Source organism: Fukomys damarensis, unplaced genomic scaffold (assembly GCF_012274545.1).
Source record: "Fukomys damarensis isolate Sample0158 unplaced genomic scaffold, DMR_v1.0_HiC HiC_scaffold_23, whole genome shotgun sequence".
NCBI lineage: Eukaryota > Metazoa > Chordata > Mammalia > Rodentia > Bathyergidae > Fukomys > Fukomys damarensis.
The window spans coordinates 20,451,593-20,466,628 of record NW_022900935.1 but is presented as its reverse complement, the minus strand read 5'-3'; the positions used below and the strand labels follow the sequence as shown (position 1 = coordinate 20,466,628).

The following is a 15,036-nucleotide window of genomic DNA, read 5'->3' as shown; positions in this document are numbered from 1 at the left end:
GGGGGGGGGGGCTTGAACAGAGCTATGATGAGGAAGAATGAGCTGGGTACAGGGGTACTGGTGTTTCCGGCAGAGACAGTGAGATGGTGTGCCGAGGTAGCAGGACTGCATGGCCAGAGGGCAGAGGACAAAGGAGAAGAGGCAGTGTGGATGCGAAGCCAGACTACAGGCCTTGTTGCTTGCCCGGGGTGGGAAGATGGGGTTGGACCATCATGGAGAGTCCCTTTGACCCACGCTCAGAAGTCCAAATGTTATCCTGTTGGCCCTGGCAAGCTAGTTTTAAACACAGGAGCGATGATTAGCAGTGTTTTGCAAAGATACCTCTGTCTCTCCCCAGAGGGTTAGGCCCCCTTGAGTCTTTGGAAGGAAGGCAGAGCTCTAAGAGTGGCCTAACTGCACTGTTAAGTGCACTTATCATAGGCGCTGACGTTCAGCACAGAGCCTGGCACAGTGGGGAACTTTGCTAAAGGGCTTGAAGTGAATTGAAAAGATGGGAGCCTGCCCCAGAGGCAGCAGAATCTGGACCTGGCTTTTGGTGCTTTCTTTACTGCAGGATCACTGAGTGACCTCAGACAAATTCTTTTCTCTCTCCAGCTTTTTCTCCCTCTTTCACACCATGACCCCTCCCTCTCCCAAGGTAGACAAGGAACACTCAAGAGAGGTCTCCAGCGAGCTGTCAGTCCAGTCTCGGGCTCCCCAGTGACTTTTCACCCAGGCATTCCCTGCTTGCCTGAGTTGACTTCCCAGTGTGCCGTTGCCTGCTCTTGCAGCTTTATAATCTTCTGCCCTTTTACAGATCCTCACCTTCCTGTACTGCACCTGTGATCATGCTCCTCTTTTCTTGCCTTCTTGCTCACTTGGAACTCACCATGGGGCCAAGGCATTGAACTTACTGTGCCACCTGCCTAGTGTGCCTTATTCTCAGCCTCTTTTAGAATAGAGTGTCCAGGTCCTGCCTCTCTGCTGGACTGTGAGTTCCTTGAAAGCATGACTGTGTCATACTCTTTTCATAACCCCTACAGTACCCAGCACAAGGCCTGGCTCTAATGGGTATTGTTGGTGTTTGATGAACAGAGGTATGCATGAGCTCACTGGCTGCATTTGCTCACTGTGCAAGGATAGCTCTGAAGAGTGCAGTCAGGAGTGACTCCACCCATCTGTGTCATGTTTTAAAGTTCATTAAGCACCTTAAAATACTGTTTCACTGACCCTTAGGATAACCTAGAGTGGAAGCTTTTCCTGCCTCCTTTTTATAGATGGAGAAACCAACACTCAGAAAGGATACATGACACTTGCCTGTGGCCACAAAAGCCAGTAGGTGGCTAAGCCAGGGGAGAGGATGGAAGTGAGGGAAATTGGCTCTTGTAGCCCAGTAGTCTGAGATTGGCATGAGCTGGCTATTGCTAGGCTGGGTGGCAATTACTGTGCTTTTGTTTCTCATCTTCAAGTGGGCTTGGATGGTACCTTCAGTTTGGCTCTCTCATGAGCTTTGTAGCTACCAAGCGGTCTCTCAACTCCTCTCCCTCTCCCCTATACCCTGCTTTTTTGCAGTACTGGGGAGGACCCCAAGACATTCACAGTAGGCAGCATCTATAGCCCTTTTTAATTGTTTATTTTGAAACATCAGCAAATTGCCCAAGATAGGCTGTAACTTTCAATGCTCCTGCCTCAGCTTCTCAGGGTGCTGGCATTACAGACGTGCACCACAGTACCTTGCTCTTTTGAAGTTTTGCCTCAGGAAACCTTAGAGCCCTGGAAGTCTCCTTGGGTTGGCCAAGCTCACCAAGCAAGTCTAGAAAGAAAATAACCTGGAGAGGTCAGTGTTGAGAGCAGCCTTTTGGGCTAGTTTCCACCCCTATGAAAGATCAGAGGTTTCGGTTGTCTCCAGGGCCTGGTTTTGTGGGGTTTATGTGTTGACCACTGAGTTCCCACTGTGGGGGTTGTTTCACAGGAAGGGAAATCTGGTATTCTTCAAGGTGGCCTGATATGAAGAAGTCCCATCTCCAGCCTCTTCAAGGTGCGCTGAGGCTGCCTTGTCCTTCAAGTGCAGGAGCTGGTTGCAGTATCAGGAATGGAAGCTAATGTGGTAAGGGGTATTCCCCAGGCTGGGATAAGGAAGGTGAGATCATTGAGCACTAGGCCTGCTAAAGTGCTCTACAAGGCCCTAAGACTCCAGTTGATTCTTCCATTACTCTGGAATCCTGGAATTGGAGCAAGGCTATCCTCCCACCTTTTCTCCCAGAGAGAACTTATAATCTTGGAGACAGTTCAGGAGTCATTGTGTTTCTGCCTTTTGTGCAGAGGGAATCCCCAATGGTCCCTACAAGCAGCTGCTAGCCTTTCACTGGGCCCTCCCAACAGAGACTGCCTTAGCAGCAGATGTCTCCAGGGTGAAGCTGGCAACTGGAGAACCTACCCTCACTCATAATTGAGACTTGATTTATTCCCATGGTGGGGGGCTGTCCCTGGAAATGAGGAATTCATTCTCCTTGCTGGAGAGGAGAGCACAAGAACAGGAATTGGAGTCATTGTCCCTGAAGATGTGGCTGTCTCTGTCTTTTTGTTCTAGACTATCCCAATCTGGCAGAACAAGCCACATGGAGCTGCTCGAAGTGTAGTGAGAAGAATTGGGACCAATCTACCCCTGAAGCCATGTCCCCGGGCATCCTTTGAAGTAAGTGTGAGTGTGCTGGAAAGGCAAAGAAAAGTAGGGGCTCAAGAGCTTAGGACAGTGCTGCTTCTGTGCCTCTGACCTCTTGGTACTTGCCAGTGCTGTCTGCTTTCCTGGTCACTTTTTCATTTTGTGAAGAAGTATTTACTAAGTGCTATAATAGATCCTTGGCCACCATGCCTTCCTGTTTGCACACAAAGCTGTGACCACAACAATCAGACTTCCAGTTTTCTCATAAATTAATAATCTTGTATATCTCATCTTTGCTTTTTCTGTTAAGTGGCTGGGCTCTGAGGTGTTTGCCTGCAACCTGGCAGGTCCCCACATGGACACTGAGTGCTGTGGCTCTTGAGTTGAACCCTGCTTTTCTCACTAACCCTACGACTTGGTTACTTAGCCACTATTTTTAGTGTTTCTCTGGGGCCTCAAGCCCCCTTCTTCTTTTGGCCAAATATGGCCACTCCTTTACTGAAGTATTACTGGGTCCAGGGAGCAGATTCCTGTGTGGTCCAGGTCTGTGAGACCCACTTCTGTAGTAGAAAACTGTAGCTGCCCAACTGCCTTCCTGTAGTAACTCATGGTGAGGCATCAGCTCCAGGCTAAATGATTAGAGTGTATTGAGTTTGGGAAGCTGAGACAGAAAATACTTAAGTTTTCTAAAGAAAACAGACAAATATATGTATAAAAAGACATTTGCCCAGGTTGAAACAGAAGTAAAGGAGCTGAGTTTATATATATGAGGCTGACTGCAGATTTTTAAGGGACTCGATCTGGAGTTTGAAGTGGTGTCGGGGTTGGTATTAGAGTCAGGGAAGAATTGGAAGTGTATGTCTGGAGGGCTGTCCCATAACCTAGACTGCTTAAAGAACATGGGCAGGTTGGGACCTTAGCTAGCTCAGAAACAGAGGTAAATACAGCCAGACTGACTCCATGGAATCTGCCTGTCCCTACACTTGACTGTACACTGTCCAGTCTAGTCCGTTGGCCAGATGCATCTGGATGGACAATGAAGGACACAAGCTTCCTCAGAGCAGGGTATGTGTGAGTAGTATTAATACTAGCTGCCATTTACTAATGACATACTATATGTCAAGCACTGTGCTAAGTACTTATCTGTATTAACTCATTTAATTTACAAGAGCAGTGAAACAGTCAAAGCTACTCTAGGAAAGCAAATGGAAGCGTCCCTGAAATGGCCCATTTTAGCAATAATTCCTGTGTCAATGAAAATCTTCCTCCATGTGACTGTGATCGTCACTTAACTCCTTCCTATGAATCCTAGGTTCCTTATCAACCCCTGACCCACCTCCCAATCTGTAGCAGAAACATTAATTCATGTATAGGTGTATTTTTTTAACTATTCCTAGATTTTTGTTGTAAATATTTAATAAAGTCTTACTAATTTATTTTTTAAATTTTACCATGCATTAAACTATGCAAAATAAAAATGGAAAACAAATTATGAATAATCACAGTCTTGACACAGTAACTATTAATGTTTTCATGAAGTTCCTGTTTTTCTAGGTACATGTTTTTTCACAGTCAACATATGACTGAATCCTAATTTCAGCTAACATGGTATCATTTACTCAGTTGCTCTGTTCCTTGGTGGTTGTTCTTTGGGTTGAGGATCTATTTTAAGAAATCCAGGACTGGTGATTTAACTCAGTGGTTCTGCTACCTGCCTCACAAGCACAAGGACCTGAACTCGATACCGGGTACAAAAAAAAAAAAAGAGAGAGAGAGATCCCGGCCTGGGGATTTAGTACCTTCCTCGCAAGTGCAAAGTCCTGAGTTTGATCCCTGGTACAAAAGAAAGAATGAATGAAAGAAAGAGAGAGAAAGTCAGAGAGAGAGCAAGGGAGAGAGGGAAATCCCACTGTGGTTACTTTTGTATAATTAATAATTTCTTATTTAAATCTTAATATTCAGATTACTTGGATTTGCTTAAAACAACAGTGCTGTGGGCCAGAGATGTAGCTCAGCGGCTTCATGCCTGTCTGGCAAGCACAAGGTCCTGAGTTCAATTCCAGGTACTGGGGTGGGGGGATAGTGATATAACAATGTAGATTTCAATTAGTTACAGGGTTCAATCCCCAGCTCCAGAAAACAACAAACCCAATTAATTAAAAAGGTGTAAGAGTTAGCCAGGAAAAGTTTCTTGTTGATATAACAAGTTGTTGATGACCTGTATTCTTATAACCAAAGGGCAAAATGGTTTTAGACAGTAGCCATCTCTATTAAAAGGTAATGGAAGACCCTCAGTAAATATGGCATTTGCTTCCCCACAGACCCTGCCTAACATCTCTGACCTGTGTTTGAGAGATGTGCCCCCAGTCCCTACTCTGGCTGACATTGCCTGGATTGCTGCAGATGAAGAGGAGACATATGCCCGGGTCAGGTAGCTAAGGCAGTAGCCAGTTTACTAGGGGATAGGGACTTCCTTCCAGAAGTGGCAAGCAGCAAGGAAGGTGCTTATAAGAGTGCTGAAGGCAATCGGAATGAGAGCAAAAGACTGGTGGGGGTGGGGGACCAGTGGGTTGCTGTCTGTGATGGACATACTTGTCTTTCTCTGGATCAGGAGTGATACACGCCCCCTGAGGCATACCTGGAAGCCCAGCCCTCTGATTGTCATGCAACGCAATGCCTCAGTGCCCAACCTGCGAGGGTCTGAGGAGAGACTTCTGGCCCTAAAGAAGCCAGCCTTGCCAGCCTTAAGCCGTACCACTGAGCTGCAGGATGAGCTGAGCCACTTGCGCAGCCAGATTGCCAAGATAGTGGCAGCTGATGCAGGTAGGAGGCTGTCCTTTTACCCCTGAGTTTTGAACAGGATACGCATAAGGGAAATGGTGGTCCCTGATTCAGAAAAACTTGGCCCTAGGCCTCCGTTGTCCTGAGACTCGGCTAACCTAGAGGTCCTTAGATAATTTCATTTTGGGCTGAATGGTAAGACTAAGAACAAATCTTCACTTAATCTGTGACCTCAGGCAGATTGCTTCCATTGGTTACAAAACCCAGCACCCTTTTCCTGGTATCTATAAGATTACGTATTCTAGGCAAGCTTGAGGTCCTGAGTTTGATCCTTGGTACAAAAAAAGGGGCCAGGGATTTAGTTCAGTAGGTCTGCTGCCTGCCTCTCAAGCACAAGGACCTGAGTTTGATCCCTGGTACCAAAAAAAAAAACAAAAAAGAAAAAAGGATTGCATATTCCATGAGACTACAAGAGTTCTTTTTCAGTATAAGCATTTTCCACCATTACCACTGCAAGACATGTCCTTTCCAAGTACTTCCCTTTCTTTGTCCTTTCTACCAGAGATCACTTCTATCCTCCAACTTTCTGCTTGGATTAATAAGGCAGAACCTCTAGAAATAGATGAGAGCCTGCCTTGAATAGAGGCATGGACAACCAATAGATGGATCTCTCCCAACATGCTCAACAACATTTTAGTTTTGCTCAAAACGTTTCTAGATCATAGATACCAAGACTCAAAGAGTCAAAAATGCTGCTTAAGTTAGAGAAAAGGACAGGTGTGGGACTTGCCTCTGTTACTCTTGCTTGTTTAAAACAGGGCTGTTACTCCATAGCCCACTGTGAAATAGCTTTTAGGAATCAAAGCCTCTATGGGATGGTTTCTTTGGCCACACTGGAAAAAGCCCAGTGCTTCCATCTTCATTAGCCCTGACTGGAAAAGACAGTAGAGGGACTCTACCCAGGCTCTCCCAGAATGTCGTGTCGTCAGCCCAGGAAATAAGTATGTTCTATAGGCAGTGTTTGTAGGGAGAAGATATCACTGCTATACTGTAGCCCCATGTCCATCCATGCCTGTTGTTTTCTCTTTCAGCCTCGACTTCATTAACGCCAGATTTCTTATCTCCAGGAAGTTCAAATGTCTCTTCTCCCTTACCTTGTTTTGGATCCTCATTCCACTCTACAACTTCCTTTGTCATTAGTGACATCACCGAGGAGACTGAGGTAGAGGTCCCTGAGCTTCCATCAGTCCCCCTGCTTTGTTCTGCCAGCCCCGAGTGTTGTAAACCAGAACACAAAGCTACCTACAGTTCATCAGAAGAGGATGACTGCATCTCTCTATCCAAGGCCAGCAGCTTTGCAGACATGATGGGTATCCTGAAAGACTTTCACCGGATAAAACAGAGCCAAGATCTGTAAGTACTGACAAGGATCTCTGGTGATCTATTTAAGTCACCCAGGGCCAATGATCTAACATACTTAAATAGTAAATTGTCAGAGTAGCCATGTTACTTTGTTCAGAGTTTGCCAACTACCTGTTTGCTAGTGCCTGTACCCCAGTATGAGCAACACTTTTCAAGTGTTACGTTAAATCACCCTAGCTAAATGTTAGACTAGTAGGGATTTTACAAGAAGGCTTATCCCAACTTATGTCTCCAGATGGTTTTGGTAGAAGGGTAATTTCATAAAGTTGGAAGTTTTATAAATGCAAAACTGCAAATTCAGAAATTTGAGGACAAAGCTTTTGAGATTCATAAGTAGTTCCCTAACATGGCTGCCTATCAGAATTGCTCAGATTTGCTAAAAATACATCTTAAGAATCCCCAAGGGGTAGAGTTCTAATGATTTCTGTTGAAGTGTGAGGGAATTTCGGGGCCTGCATTCAAAGCAAGAAACTCATCAAGCAGGAAAGCCCTTGCAGTGTTTCTCCAAGTATAGTCTAAGCAGTTCCTTGGGGCCCACAGAGGAGCTTGTTCAAATGCAGGTCCCTGGGCATTTCAGTTTGAGATCCAGACCTTAATAGGTAGCACCTAAGTGGTGCAGCTGTATTTGTTAATGCAGGGAAAGAAGTTCTGAGGGCCTGAAGGTGAGATCTTTCTCTAAAGTTAATGAAGTACCTTCTGAAGGGAAGGTTACGTTGTACAGTGATTCATTTTTGTCTGGGCCCTATTATCCTCTGAAAACTAGACAAAGGCAAGCAACTTACTTTCTTGGCAGTTATCCTTTAGGGAAGTCATGCATATTTTTTCTGGCCCAAGCCAGGTTAGTCATTCTGACCCTCTTGCACCCCCAAATTCAGCTATTGCTGCTGCTTTTGATCTGCCTTGAGCATATTTCTTCTGGCAGCATGTTTTATAGATTGACTCTCAAACTTCTCTTACTTACTTGCCTCTTGAACCAGACGGTATCCAAGAGCCTTATTGCCAAACCCCTCCTTCCACTTGTACTGAGATCTTTTCTCCCTTGTAAGAGGAATTGGGACAATGACTAAAAGTTAGTAACATAGCCCAGTGAGTAAAGGTTCAGAAATGTTAACAGAGCAGAAGCAATTTCTTGATTTTCATGGTTTAATAGTCAATCTTGGCTCTCACTGCCTAAAAAGCTATGGTGGTAACCCTATGGCATGTGTGCCATAGCAGGCTGTCTGTATTATTGAAAGCTCTGAAAGGTTTGCCATCACTGGCCTAAAGACCATAAAACAATGAGGACATATGTAGGTTCACTACAACTTCAGTTATTTTTTTATGTATCTAGGACCCACTTATATGTCATATATCAGATAATTTGACCCTACCCCAACCTGGATTTGATTCCCAAAAGTTTCTTATGATATGAATGCTTTGCTGATTCTGGATCTCTTAAGAGTCTATAGACAGATTAGTAGGAAATCTTCAGCACATCTTTTCCCCAGAACTAATAAAAGTCAGAATTGCCAAGACTCTTCCCCTGAAGACACTATAAGAAAGTGCTACTAAGAAAAGATAGAATCAGAAAGTAGGAACAGAATCTTAGCCACCAGAGGCTAACTCCAAAAGTTGATGGTCCTTTATTTTGCCTTTATAGCCACTTGAGGATGTAGTAAAACATTCTAGTTAAGAGATAAGTTCTGGAACCAGCTATCTTGGTTTTAAAGTCTGAATTCACTTAGTTTACTTGGTGAGTGGCTAGTGACTCTGGGCAAACTGCATGTCTTTCTGTGCTGCAGTTATCTGCCAGTAAGAGGATTTTATAAAATACCTACCTTAAAAGATTGTTGTGAGAATTCAGTGAGTGTGTGCACAGACACAGTGCTGCCTGGGTCTAAGCAAGTACTCCCTAAATACAAGCTATTGTTTTCAGGACCCGGAGTTTAATGAAGGAAGAAGACCCTGCCGTGCTTATCTCTGAGGTTTTAAGGAGGAAGTTCGCTCTAAAGGAAGAAGATATCAGTAGAAAAGGAAACTGACAGCAATCCACCCTGCAAACTCAGTCTCATGCTCCTGGAATTCTTCAATAGCTGCCTTCCTCACCGCAGGTGTTTCTGCCTCTCAGTTACGAATATTCTACAACAGTCTTGCTGAAAAGCTGATGCTTGGAAAGAGAAGGAGCGGGATTATGTGTTTCCCATACTTCAGACCTTAGCAGAAGCTAAGACCTGTGGTTTGAGCTGAGACATTTGTTACAGGAAATTGTGTAGGGCGGCTTAGTTTATGGGATAAGATAGATGTTTCTTGTATTCTCTTGCCCCTGTGTGAAAATAAGTCCTAAATGAATGACTGACTTCACTGCATTAGATCCCATAATTTGTCTCACCAAACACTTTGCCCAGCTGTCACTCACTCAGCAGCCTCCTTGTAGCAGAGCAGGGCTTTAGGGAAGGGGCTGTGTATATGTACGTGTTCACAAGGCAGGGAAGATCTTATGCTGCTCCATCATAAACCTACAGCAGTGTCCAGCTGTCACCTTTCCCTGTCTAGTTGTAGAGGTTGGGCCACCAGCCAGTAGTTGGGCTGCTACTGGGAGGCCTGGGTGGTTTTTTTCTGAAGCATATTTTATAATACTGTACAACCAAATCTACCCTCCAAGGCCCTGGAGCCTCATCAGTTCCACTGATAAAAACTTTTTCCCATGGACTTTTAAGTCCAATAGGAGAGAAACAGGGAGGGGAAAGAACACGCCATCCTTCTTCCAGGCCCTGGACTGACTTCTCCTCTGGGTGGGGCCAAGGTTTGCACCTACTGCATCATGCATGACTCACATGCCCTCGGTGGGCCCTTTCTCTGCGGTATTGTATACTGTGTGTGTTTGGGTTGAAATACTACCTGGCATTAAATGAAGGATTTGGAGAAATTTGCTTTGTCCATTTCTGAGTTGTAGTCATCCTGCATCCCTTAGGGGTAGAGGATTCCTGTGAATTTAAGGTATATGAACTTTCTTAAACAGGCTTCTGACTTTCCCTCTTTCCTTTTAAGGCCTTGCCCTTTAACAAGATTTTGCCCTAGACTCTTAAAAGCAGTTACTTGCAAGTTTTCCCCCAAAGGTTGTTTAAACCTTGGGTACCATACCTGCAACATGAGAAACTGCACCTTTTGGATAATGTCATGGATAGAACACAGGCCAAAGCAAGCTCCTGTGCAGGTTAGAACCCTGACACATGTATTATTAAAAAGTTACGGCCAGGCATGGTGGTGCATGCCTATAATCCCAGCACTCGGGAAGCTGAGGCAGGAGGATCGCTGTGGGTTTGAGACCAGCCTGGGCTACATAGTGAGTTCCAGGTCAGTCTCAACTACATAGTGAGATCCTGTCTCAAAAAAACCAAAACAAACAAACAAAAGTTTACTTTTTCAAAAATAAAATTGGTAATGTTCTAATTACACCAGAACCAGCATTACAAACATTAACATGTTTTACAAAGGGAATTTCCTCCCAGAAGGGAGAAAGGGTTCCTTACCACCTTGTGAAGGAAAAACTGTCAGTCACATAGATTGTTTTATTGCTCAGTTTTTTTTGTTGTTGTTGTTTTTTGTTTGGGGGGCGCCACTGGGGCTTGAACTCAGGACCTTGCACTTGCCAGACAGGTGCTATGCCACTGATGCTCAGGCTTTTTAAGGGAGAGATTATTTAAACAAATTGTATAAGTTTAAAATGCTGTACAGTTACCACAAAAATAAAATAACAAAAAAAATGAGGCTATCACTATATTCTCCCTGTTTCCCATCCCTACCTCTACACATCTGGGCTGTGGAATTTGCCTTATCTCTCAAAATGGCATGAGGAATAATGATTCCAAGCTTAGGCAAATGAGTAAAATTTCAAGCAAGAGATGAAAAGAAGCAAGGACCCAGCCAGGCATCTGAAAAGGCAGAGGGATCTCTGCACAGGCTGACTATTCAGCGGAGAGACAAGTTCATGTCCTGCCCTCCTCAGTGCTCATCACAGAATCATTCAAGGAATTCACCAGCCACCTTCCTGAGGGAAAAACATGGTTCCAATCACATTGTCTCAACCAGTGGCAACTGCCTGTTTTATTTACACAAAGTGCTTAATAATAACAGCTTAAGCCTATGCTGCCTTCCCACCTCAATCCCCCACCTTTACCTAAGACATACTTTCCTACATCTCCACCACTTCAAGATGCTTTCAGAAACCAAACTCCCATACAAACATTCAAAATTGGTGCCTGATAACTTGATTACCTTCAGAGTCCTGGGTAAGGAGCAAATCAGGCTGCAAATTTAGCTGTGTGTACTCAGCCTGGCACTCGGCCCGAGGGCGGGTTGGAAAATGCCCTAGGCCCTGAGACCAGCTGTTACTTACATCTTGGAAAGGAGCTCTCGTGTGGGCAATGACTCGCTGGCCCTGAGAATCTTCAGTGAAAAGCTGACTCCAGGATTCTTTGTCATTCTTTTCACTACCCCAGGAAAACACAGAAACAGGACAAGGGTTTTGTTTCGCTGACTTTGTGTTTTCTCTACTCCAGGATTCCCTGGAAGCTTGGAGTTGTACAGAAGGCTGCCTATTTTCTTTGGCAGACACTTTCCTTTCTGATTTAGCTTTGTCCAAGAGCTGATGGCATTTGTCCCCAGTTGGTTTGATGTGTCTCTGCATGTCCTGATAGTTCTCAGATCCATAAAACCATTCCTTTTTCCTCAAAGAATCCTTTTGGTCCATCAAACAAGAACTTTCCAAGTCCTGGGTGAAGGACAAAGTCAGTGAGGCTTTACTTTCTTCAGCACAGAGTAGGGTATTAGGTTGAGACAGAGTTAAAAGTGGGCTTCTCACACTGTGGTGGCCAGAAGTCTTGTGGGACCAAGGAGAAAGTCCAGTTTCCTGGATGTCTTCAGGGGTTGAGGTGGCCAGAGGCGGTGCTATGCAGTCATCCTCAGAGTCCTGGATCAAACAGTCTAGCTGAGTGGTGTCTTTCTTGGACTCCCTGTTGATTTGACTTTCTGTATGAGATAAAACCCTTCTCTGATTACCAACATCTGTCATTCCTAGTAAGATAAGACTGGGAAAATATTATAATGTATGAAAATAATTGGCTTTTTCTAAAATCAATACCAGCTAATATTACTACCTAGGGCAAGATTACTTAAGATTCTTCAAATAACTTTGTAGCTGACTTTCCTGCTTTCAATCTCACTATTCTTTCCTGAATGTTCTAAAACATAGATCTTATTTCTCCCTAATGAAATGCTTTATATGGATGCTTCCCATGACCTACCTCTACCTAATAAAAGTCAAACAGGGACACAATCAGACTATAGCCTACTTTTCCAGCTCAGTTTATCAAGCATGGAATAGACCTTGTTCTGACTTACGGATGGACAAATGACATGGACTTCTCCTTGCACCCAAATCAAGATCTAATTACAAAGAAGCAGAATGATTAATTTCCTCTTTCCTTCAACAAGAATTATACTACAGAAACTGTTCTGTGGGGGTTCGCAACTTTGCCTAAGAAAAGAGTGGATGACAAAATATACCAATTATCAAGCTCAAGAATTTGTAAATGGGAAAGGTGTTTTTGAAAAAATTTTCTGTACGGAAAGCAAAAATTGTTTGTTTTGTTTGAGGAAGGGACAGTGCACTTTGAAGGTTTACATAAAGTAAGCCTGAGTCACAAACATACCTCCCAGTGCCCTCCAAGTGGCAGGAAGCTCTAACCTCCTCCAAGACATATCCCAAATACACCTTTCCTCACTGCTCCCTCACCAAATACAAATATTTAATATTAAACAGTGAAACAACTAGAAAAGTATGTTTGTAAAAGCATGTGTATACTGCTTTCCAAAAAGCAATGACTTCTTGTGTTTTTGTAACACAAGAAGTCAGCTAAGTTTAACAATAGAATGGTTTCACTATATCTCATAAATGTTCCAACATGAAGAAATCACACTCCTTTTTGCTCCCTGGATAATAAAGTACTCCCAGGAGGGTCACCATACCTGGCTGCAAAGCGAAGGAAGCAATGCTGGTCTGCTTAATGCTTGCAGATGGAGTTCTTTGAGGGAAAGAAACAGGCTTTCTCTCTTGAGGAAGGAGTGTTAGCATTTTGGTGCCTGGTTTAATTAAATGTGTCTGACATGGAGAGAAAGAGTAAGAGAACCTATTAATATTTTTAAAAGTTACCAGACAGGAGATATCCAATAAACACCGGTGACAAAACCACCCTGGACTCACTCGGCACGACTTACATCCTATTCTTCCTCTGGGTGAGATGTGCTGGGCATCACCTTCCACCATTTTCTGCCATTCTTAGTGTTTTTCTAAGGAATCACCTATTCCAGCTATAGCCTAACCTTTGTACTTTCCAACAGAAATCAATCAAGCTGACTAAATGAACATGATTTGTTAAAGGGGGTCCAGAAATGATGTGCTTTAGATTTAAGGATAATGTGTTTTGTTTTGTAAGACAGACAGGGTCTCATTAAGCTGTCCAGGCTGGTCTCAACTCCTATGCTCAAGCAAGTCTCCTACCTCATCCCACCAAGTAGCTGAAAATAAAGGTGTGCACTATGCCCAACTTAGTAATTAATGATTCGACATCAACAGCAGTTGATTCATTTTCAGTAGTTTTGTACAAGTTGCTTATTTTCTCTGTCTCATTCTCAGGTGTGAAATGGTGGTAATGAAAGTTTTATCCGGGCCAGGGATGGAATTCAGTGGTGCTGCACCTGCCTGGCAAGCTCAAAGTCCTTAGTTCAATCCCTGGGATTGGGGGGAAAAAAAGTTTTTTCCCAGGACAGTTATGAAAACTTACTGAATTCACATGAAAGATTCAGTTTCTGGCCACAGAAAGCACTCTAGCACAGCTGGCTGAAGGACAGGAGAAGTGAAGCAGCACCAGGTTTGCCACACTTAGATCTCTTTATACTGGAGTGTAGAACAGGAAGTGAGCAAGACAGGGTTTGGGAAGTCAGTTTTGGCAACTAACTGTGACTAGCCTCCTTATTTACCGCAATTTGTTTTTATTTGCATTTGCTTGTTTTGGAATGCCTGAAAGGTAGGGAGAGTAGAATTGTATTTAGTCTGATTTGGCTATAACTTTCAAAGAAGAAATTAGATTTGTCAATATTCATACAGCAAGTTGGAGGTAAGCTGAAACTTGAACCCAAATGAAGCTGACTTCATTTCTTTTTTATTTTTTTGGTACCAGGGATCGAACTCGGGCTCTTGCGCTTGCAAGGTAAGTGGTGAAACCATTGAGCTAAATCCCCGGCCTTTCATTTCATTTTTACATTTGGAAACTAAGCTGTGTGGTTAAAAGAACAAAGAAATCCTTTATGTAAAACTCATATTTCAACTTCCCCCGCAACCCCCAATACCAGGGTTGGAACTCAGGACCTTGCCCTTGCAAAGCAGGTGGTGAAACCACTGAGCTAAATAAATCCCCAGCCCCATTTCAACTTCTTGTAGTACTGGTAGGGAACTTTCCCTTCTACCATACACAACTAGCTAGAAAACTGGATCAAAGATACTTTGGTGGGGGTTACTGGGGACTGAACTCAGGACCGCACGCTTGCCAGGAAGGTGCTATGCCACCGAGCCAAATCCTTGGCCCAAAGATAACATTTAAAAAAAAAGCTTTTCTAACAGTGGACAACAGACAACAGACAGTAATCTGTGATTCCTGAGAAAAGAGAAACAAGTATAGTAAGCCCTGTGTTCAGCCTAGCTTTCTGCCTAGAAGCACTGTCCAGGCCAGTGCATACGGAAGCACAATATTGCAGTCTTGAGGAATTGAGTAGATTGAGATTGGGATTTGGGAAAGCTAAGGTAGCTTTCCTTACAGCTCAAAGGAAGATCTCCAAAATAGGCACTCAGATCCTTTGAATCACTGACTACGCTACTAAGGCTACACATGTAGGCAAAATCCCTTGAGGCCAGGCAAAGAATTAATCAAATCATTCCAACTAATCCAAAGGAGAAGTATTACAAGACTTCTCTAGAACCACCTGGCACTGATTTTTCCACCTAAACCTAACAAAATCTCCAAAGAGAGAAAAGTAAATATCGTCTAGCTATCAAAACTCCTAAATTAGAGACCTGAAATATCTGTGCCAACTAGCATTAGCAAGTCTCATAAGTGCTCCCCGCTAATGAGATTTTTATTACTTTTTTTTTTTTTTTT

General features: G+C 43.7%; 2 protein-coding genes across 6 annotated transcripts in view; one reads left to right on the top strand and one right to left on the bottom strand.

The window, feature by feature from the left end:
• Positions 1-1,662: 1,662 nt before the first annotated feature.
• Positions 1,663-15,036, bottom strand: part of Aunip (aurora kinase A and ninein interacting protein) — a 26,320-nt gene continuing 12,946 nt past the window's right edge. Inside the window, exons 2-5 of one of the 4 annotated variants that reach the window (XM_010633530.2) lie at positions 12,851-12,983; positions 11,099-11,896; positions 10,463-10,468; positions 8,894-8,990 (exon numbers count right to left, since the gene is read on the bottom strand). In XM_010633530.2, coding sequence (XP_010631832.1) covers positions 8,926-8,990; positions 10,463-10,468; positions 11,099-11,896; positions 12,851-12,983 — 1,002 coding nt within the window. In that variant the 3' untranslated portion in view covers positions 8,894-8,925. Of the gene's footprint in view, positions 1,793-8,893; positions 8,991-10,462; positions 10,469-10,504; positions 11,897-12,850; positions 12,984-15,036 lie in introns of those variants that run through there. The other 3 variants (XM_010633513.3, XM_033767548.1, XM_010633505.2) reach the window with 3 other exon arrangements.
• On the top strand, positions 1,952-9,749 carry Mtfr1l (mitochondrial fission regulator 1 like). 2 transcript variants are annotated; one of them, XM_010633494.1, is made up of 6 exons: positions 1,952-2,086; positions 2,570-2,674; positions 4,963-5,072; positions 5,253-5,464; positions 6,550-6,835; positions 8,760-9,749. In XM_010633494.1, exons 1-6 carry the CDS (start codon positions 2,072-2,074, stop codon positions 8,863-8,865), a joined length of 834 nt encoding a protein of 277 aa, XP_010631796.1. In that variant the 5' UTR covers positions 1,952-2,071; the 3' UTR covers positions 8,866-9,749. The 2 variants fall into 2 exon arrangements, with proteins under 2 accessions (XP_010631796.1, XP_010631786.1); XM_010633484.1 differs by having other exon boundaries at positions 6,514-6,835.